Source organism: Porites lutea, chromosome 13, assembly GCF_958299795.1.
Source record: "Porites lutea chromosome 13, jaPorLute2.1, whole genome shotgun sequence".
In the NCBI taxonomy this organism is placed as follows: Eukaryota; Metazoa; Cnidaria; class Anthozoa; order Scleractinia; family Poritidae; genus Porites; species Porites lutea.
In genome coordinates, this window is record NC_133213.1 from 2,963,920 (window position 1) to 2,971,056 (window position 7,137).

A 7,137-nucleotide genomic window follows, 5' to 3' on the forward strand; every position below is an offset into this window, starting at 1 on the left:
TGGTGAGCATTTTAATAAGTTTCTCCACTTTGAAATGTATAATTACTTTCTTTTTGAAACAGCGACGCCATTTAAGTGTTCAAAATTTCACTTCGAGTTATTGTAATTTTTTTTTCTGAAAACAATTGAGCCAAAAGATACAATAATATCCAAATTTATAGCCCATGGCTTTGGGGAAACCTCTGCCCTTGTAACCGTCAGTAGATAGTCATACTGCTTGATCGTTTTTACCGATTTTAGTTTAAGCCTACAACTAATACGCTTAAAAACATGCTGTTTACAGTGAAGGTCTCGATCTACGTAAAGGAGGATGAGGAGGTGAGCGTTTGGGAGACGGGACCTTAACTACAGTCTTTAATGACGCACTATACTTCAAAAGAGCTAGTATACAAATGGATTTTACCATAAAGCGTAATGTTTTTAAAGAGCTGATCTGAGGCTAAGGACATGCATGCAACAATTAGAAAAATGCAAAATTGTGAGGAAATATATTTATACAAGCATAGAATTAGCACGGTGGCTGTGAATTCCATTTTAGAAATCATAAAATGTTAACTCTGTTTTATAGAGCTTAATGGCGCTGATACATTGAAGCGGAGACATTCACATTTGAGTCTTTTTGAGAAGAAGTGCCACTGATGATGAAAATGGACAAATAGCTGGTTGTTTTCTGTATCATGCGAGTCTTATCATTTATTCAATACTACAGCACGTTCTACGTATTTACTTGTTATAAGTATAGGTCGGTGCATGCTACGTTAACAAGAACGAATAAATCGGCCGAGAAACAAAAGTCAACTGTCGCTTAAACGTGACACAGGAAAACTGTTATAACTTCCTCTACGACGTGTTTACTAACAGGTTCTAGAAATGTCATGTCATTTTTCAAAGTCTGAATCTCCTCGGTAAAATTTAACTTTCCAAAGGCTGAACCATGTTAATGAAATCTACCCTTCCTGAATCTGATTCTGGCTTGCAAAAATGTCTCGCAGAATGTTCTTGATAGCGCATCGGATGTGTCTAAACTTCCAGCAGTAGACCAGAGGAAAGAGGGATGAACTCAAATATAGCAGCGTGTGAGTGTAAATTAACATATGTTCCCCCACCTCATTTCTCCGTGTCTCCAAGATCACAATAGCGATTGGCAAATGGCAGGCCAAAAACAACAGATAGGCGTAAAATGTACCAACTGCTGTTTTTCTCACTCTTTCAAAATTTGATCGGTTTTCTTCGTTCGGTGCCACTGCTTGGGCTGGCTGTGCATGAACTTGAACGGTGTGGCGACGTACGGCTATGTAAATCTTGAAATAGATTAGACCCATAGTAAGAAGACAAACCAATCCCACAGCCACCGCTGCAAGGTTACAAACATATCCACCGCTCAAAACACCGGTTAGAGCCAGGAAAGCACTGAGAAGCCAGCTTAAGATCACTGCAGCTACAACACGCTTGTACGTCAAAAATTCTTGGTAGGTGAGAAGTTCCTGGTGTTTGAGGTGAAGGTGGATAGCAAGGAATCTGTCAACGCTGATAGCTGTGACACCGAAGAATGAAGCATAACCAAGGGTGCGTCCTATGGGGTGCACAGCTCTATATATATCTTTAGAAGTTTCGTGGTCGTCAGTTTGTTGTATTTGCATAATCATGCGAGCGATGTACAAAGGCTGGACAACTAATCCAATACCAAGATCAGAAACAGCCACGCTAAGGATCAATGCTTTTAGAGTCTTTGGCAGTGATGAAGACCTTCGCAGCGCGAATATTAAGACAATGTTCAACATGATTGTTGTGTAACATGAGACGGAATTGACTGCGAGGTTTATGATGAGGCGGGGAAAGAAATCTGCTGCCTCTTTCATTGTGTATTATAACTTCCTTTTTAATGCTCTTGAATGAGTTTACGTTTATGAGGAAGACGTCGGATGAAGGATTCTCTCCCTCCAAGAATGCCTTTTTCTTACTCTTTCCTCCTTACTCAGCTGACGTTTTGAATCATATGTTGGGAACTGGGTAAATTTGGACGTTAAAAGATTTTAAAACCCCTGGACGTCAAGGCAATTAATATTAAAAGCGCATCGCTAATAAACATCCGTCGTTTTAAGGTCGTTTGCATGATCCTGTTTTTTTTTTCACGTTTCGTTTAGTGGCATGGTTTCCATTAGCAGAATTCAAAGTTAAAGCCCTTCCTAGAAACCTTAGAAAAACGAATAAACAAGAAGATTAATTAAACTTCATATTCTCCACAGTCTTGCTTGAAGTGTACGTTTATTCCAGAGAAGGAAGATTGGTGCTCATCTTAGAAAAAAGAAAAATTTACAAAATGATAGATCACCATACTCGTTTAAAAGAAAATGAAGATTTATCTCTCTAGGGAGCGCTAGCCTCAAGGCTGAAAAGGCGCCATGTTTTGATAATACGCGCGGTCTAATCATCTGATGCCTTTAATTATGAGTAGTAAGGATGTGCAATGTAATAATAAGGAAAAAGCTCAACCGTCATATGTCTCGTGTTCTAGACTAATGAAGGACGAGTGAATCAATTGATGCGAACGTAGATTGCAAAAATTCAGCTTTTGTTAAGATAACAGAAAAAAAAAAGGGTTAAATCCAGAGCAAAAATTAAACTAATTCAACAGGCACCTCTAGTCTGTAATATTAAGTTACACCCTCAGGGTCCACGCCTGTTTTTTGCCAGGTGACACTTATTTAACAATTAATGGCTGAGTATCTTATGAATGAGGCTGAGTATCTCGGACCCTCCTCGATCTCCATAATTCTTCATATGATACGAAAGCCGAATTCATTAATTGTTTTATTATTCATTCAAAATAATTCTTAGTTTAAAAACATGGCTAAAACATGCTTACCTCCATCGATCCATCGATGTTAAGTTCATCTTCGATAGTGCACGTTTAGGCTTGTCCAGCTCCGCAAATATTCTCCAAATAGCAGATGTCGCCCTTCGAGTTGTCTTCTTGCTGTTCTTGCCATGTTTTTAGCTATTTTTTCGCCTAGTTCTTACTCTTAAACGAGTGAAATGTCAGCCATTTTTCAAGTTCACAATCAAAACAACTCAACCTCGTCCCCAGGTCTTCTCGGTTAACGGTGCCTTAACCTGGGAAAACGCTGCACTTTTGACTTCATTTCCCCGTTAAACACAAAATTCTTCCAAATTTGGTCATGAGTAACTGGTTATGGTGAATTAAACGTGTGCTTTTAGCCAATCAGAATCGGGAAAATATTTTGAATGAATAATAACATGAGTTAATGTATTGTTTGTGTAAGTACGTTATTTGTCGTATTCAGCAATTTCCATGTAATACGCTATTAAAGAAGCAGTATGTCATACCACGCTACAATAACTTGTGTGCTGACTCAAGGTTAAATTTGATATGAACTTTTTCTATGACATTTTGCTCGTCCTTCTGCTTGTCAAAGGTAGAACACCTCAGCATCACATTTCTCCTTACAACTGATCAATGCTTTATAAAGCAGATTGGTGAAAAGAATTAAGGGTATAATTATATGTATGATATAACCCAAGGCGGGGTACTGCCATATATGTCCTAAAGTACCCCCGTCCCCCCCCTCCACAACCCGCCCTCTCAGAGGATATAACGCGCTGATACTTCCAAAACTGCTCCCACTACTTAAAGAGAAACCGTACAGGTGCACCGGTAAGGATTTCAATTTTGATATAAGAGGCTTTTTTAGGAATAATGTGAAACGGACGAAGTAGGAAATAATCACAGGTACCCGAAACTCACGAAAGAAAATCGTTGTTACGTAACAGAACTATTATATGGGTTTGTATGGGGATTTTACCGATCGTTATTTAGGACACTGAAATAGAAATGAAAATACACCAAAAATTCTTGCCTCACCTCCCTGTTTTATTCATGGTATGGTCTTAGCATCGCATAGAGAGAGCAGGTGAACAACGGCAGAACTAAAACTCGCTAGAATCGCGCTGACTAGGCCAGAAATGCTAGGATCATACATGAATAAAACAAGCAGGCAAGGTAAGAAGTTTTGAGGTATTTTTATTTTTTATTTTAGTGCCCTGAATAACTATCGCTAAAATCCCCTAACCAACCCTTATAATATTTCTGATTTCTGTTACCCAACAACGATTCTCGCTCCGGAGCTTGGGGTAACTGTGGCGTAACTAGTCGTAAATTGCGTGTGGTGCGGGGTTATATCAAGCTGGATTTTAATTTTCGATTTTAGTTGCAGCTAATCTACGTGGCTTCATTAACCATTCTAAAATGTTTTATTTACCTTCAAGCCAATGACTAAATGGTTTTGTAATCGTCTGCCTTGTGATAAAAAATTAATTGTCTTCTCAGCGCCATATCATGATGTGAAATAGCACTGCTACTGATGTGTTAGAAATCTCACAGCAAACTCAAGACAATATAAATGTTTGAACTTATTCCTAAGCTCATTGATTATTCATGAAAAGAAAACAAAAATAGGAAATCACTACCGTAACGGAGGTTGGAAAATATTAATTACCACAAAATTTTGCGAACTTTTATTGCTTTGACTTTCTTCAAGAATCATTGTTCATTGAGAAGCCGTATCAAACACAACAGTTAGTGTTTTATCTGATATCCAGACACCTTTAAGTCGCTCCTTTCTTGAAGGATGTTCGGCTTAGCATAGTCCCTAGCTGAAAATTTAGGACACGATCACACAGAATGTATTTGCTTGATATTTTATGAACTTCTCCTCACTACTTTTATAGTAAATGAATAGGGGCGACAACGGAGAATTTTAATATTGATCCTAGGGTTTAAAGGGTTAAGGATGATGACGTTGAATGCTCTTCATGATCTTTCCTTTATTAGTTAAACCCAGTACTAACATAACAAATCGTGCATCATTTTTTCCTAATTTAAACTTAATATTTTCGTGAGGTTTATTAATCGATTCGCCAGAAAATTCTACCTTAAGTCAGACTGTTATACATGTATGTCATTCAAAAAGGATAATCATAGAAAACTAAGAATTTCTAATTTATAGGTTACAGGTGTACGAGGTTATCTGCATACTATTGTTTTTAGATTAAAGTTCTAACTTCCGCCAATTTTTTGTCACCCAAATAAAAGTGCAATTTATAAAACAAACAAACCTAATAGCAAAAGTTACAGTACGTTTGGTGTTTTTATATGTAATAAAGGACGAATAAGTCTATCGTTTAAATATGACACAGGAAAACCGTTATAACTTCCTGCACGATGAGTGTACAGACTAGACAGGTCATGTCATTTTTCAAAGGCTGATTTACTGAGTTAGTAAAATTTAACCTTCTTGAATCTGATTCTGACTTGCGAATATGTTGCGCAGAATGTTCTTGATAGCGCATCGGATGTGTCTAAACTTCCAGCAGTAGACCAGAGGAAAGAGGGATGAACTCAAATATAGCAGCGTGTGAGTGTAAATTACCATATGTTCCCCCACCTCATTTCTCCGTGTCTCCAAGATCACAATAGCGATTGGCAAATGGCAGGCCAAAAACAACAGATAGGCGTAAAAGGTACCAACTGCTGTTTTTCTCACTCTTTCAAAATTTGATCGGTTTTCTTCGTTCGGCGCCACTGCTTGGGCTGGCTGTGCATGAACTTGAACGGTGTGGCGACGTACGGCTATGTACATCTTGAAATAGATTAGACTCATGGTAAGGAGACAAACCAATCCCACAGTCACCGCTGCAAGGTTGCAAACATATCCACCGCTCAAAACACCGGTTAGAGCCAGGAAAGCACTGAGAATCCAGCTTAAGATCACTGCAGCTACAACACGCTTGTAAGTCACAAATTCTTGGTAGGTGAGAAGTTCCTGGTGTTTGAGGTGAAGGTGGATAGCAAGGAATCTGTCAACGCTGATAGCAGTGACACCGAAGAATGAAGCATAACCAAGGGTGCGTCCTATGAGGTGGAGAGCTCTATCTATATCTTTAGAAGTTTCCTGGTCGTCAGTTTGTTGTATTTGCATAATCATGCGAGCGATGTACAAAGGCTGGACAACTAATCCAATACCAAGATCAGAAACAGCCACGCTAAGAATCAATGCTTTTAGAGTCTTTGGCAGTGATGAAGACCTTCGAAGGGCGAATATTAAGACAATGTTCAACATGATTGTTGTGTAACATGAGAAGGAATTGACTACGACGTTTATGATGAGGCGGGGAGAGAAATCTGCTACCTCTTTCATTGTGTATTATAACTTCGTCTTTCCAAGAGAACGACAGCGGTGTCAGGAAGGCGTGCTCTTGAATGAATTTACGTTTATGAGGAAGACGTCGGATGAAGGATTCTCTCCCTCCACGAACGCCTCTTTCTTACTCTTTCCTTCTTACTTAGCCCACGTTCTGAAACATATGTTGGACAGTAAAAGGTTTTAAAACCCCTCAACGTCAAGGCAATTAATATTAAAAGCGCATCTCCAATAAACATCCGTCGTTTTAAGGTGGTTTCCATTATCCTGTTTTTTTTTTTCCCCACATTTAGTTTAGTGGCATGGTTTCTGTTAGCAGAATTCAAAGTTAAAGCCCTTTTTACAAACCTCAGAAAAACGAATTAAATAAACAAGAAGATTAGGTAGACTTCATATTCTCCACAGTCTTGCTTGAAGTGTACGTTTATTCTAGAAAAAGAATATTAGAAAAAAAGAGAAATTTACAAAATGATAGATCACCATACTTGTTTAAAAGAAATTGAAGATTTATCTCTCTAGGGAGCGCCAGCCTCAAGGAAAAAGGCGCCATGTTTTAATAATGTGCGCGGTCTAATCATCTGATGCCTGTAATTATGAGTAGTAAGGATGTGCAATGCAATAATAAGGAAAAAACTCAACTGTCGTAGGTCTTGTGATCTAGACTTTATGAAGGACGAGTGAATCAAATGATGCGAACGTAGATTGCCAAAATTCAGCTTTTGTTAAGATAACAAAAATGTTTGTACTTGAAACATGCTTTATCATGCTAGAAAAAAGAAGGGTTAAATCCAGAGCAAAAATTAAACTAATTAAACAGACGCCTCTAATCTGCAATATTAAGTTACACTCTCCGGCTCCACGCCTATTTTTTGCCAGGTCACACTTATCATGATGCAGCAAATAATTCGCAGGGCTT

General features: G+C 38.4%; 2 protein-coding genes across 2 annotated transcripts; both read right to left on the bottom strand.

Moving 5' to 3' along the window:
- Nucleotides 1-947: 947 nt before the first annotated feature.
- LOC140923586 (adenosine receptor A2a-like) lies at nucleotides 948-1,859 on the bottom strand. The gene has a single exon (XM_073373662.1). It carries the CDS (start codon nucleotides 1,857-1,859, stop codon nucleotides 948-950), a length of 912 nt encoding a protein of 303 aa, XP_073229763.1.
- Nucleotides 1,860-5,306: 3,447 nt separating this feature from the next.
- On the bottom strand, nucleotides 5,307-6,218 carry LOC140923587 (adenosine receptor A2a-like). Its single transcript, XM_073373663.1, has one exon. It carries the CDS (start codon nucleotides 6,216-6,218, stop codon nucleotides 5,307-5,309), a length of 912 nt encoding a protein of 303 aa, XP_073229764.1.
- Between the last annotated feature and the right edge of the window lie 919 nt (nucleotides 6,219-7,137).

What these genes read in the sequence shown, in the direction of transcription:
- LOC140923587 (XM_073373663.1), bottom strand. Translation starts at nt 6,218, where the DNA reads ATGAAAGAGGTAGCAGATTTCTCTCCCCGCCTCATCATAAACGTCGTA.
- LOC140923586 (XM_073373662.1), bottom strand. Translation starts at nt 1,859, where the DNA reads ATGAAAGAGGCAGCAGATTTCTTTCCCCGCCTCATCATAAACCTCGCA.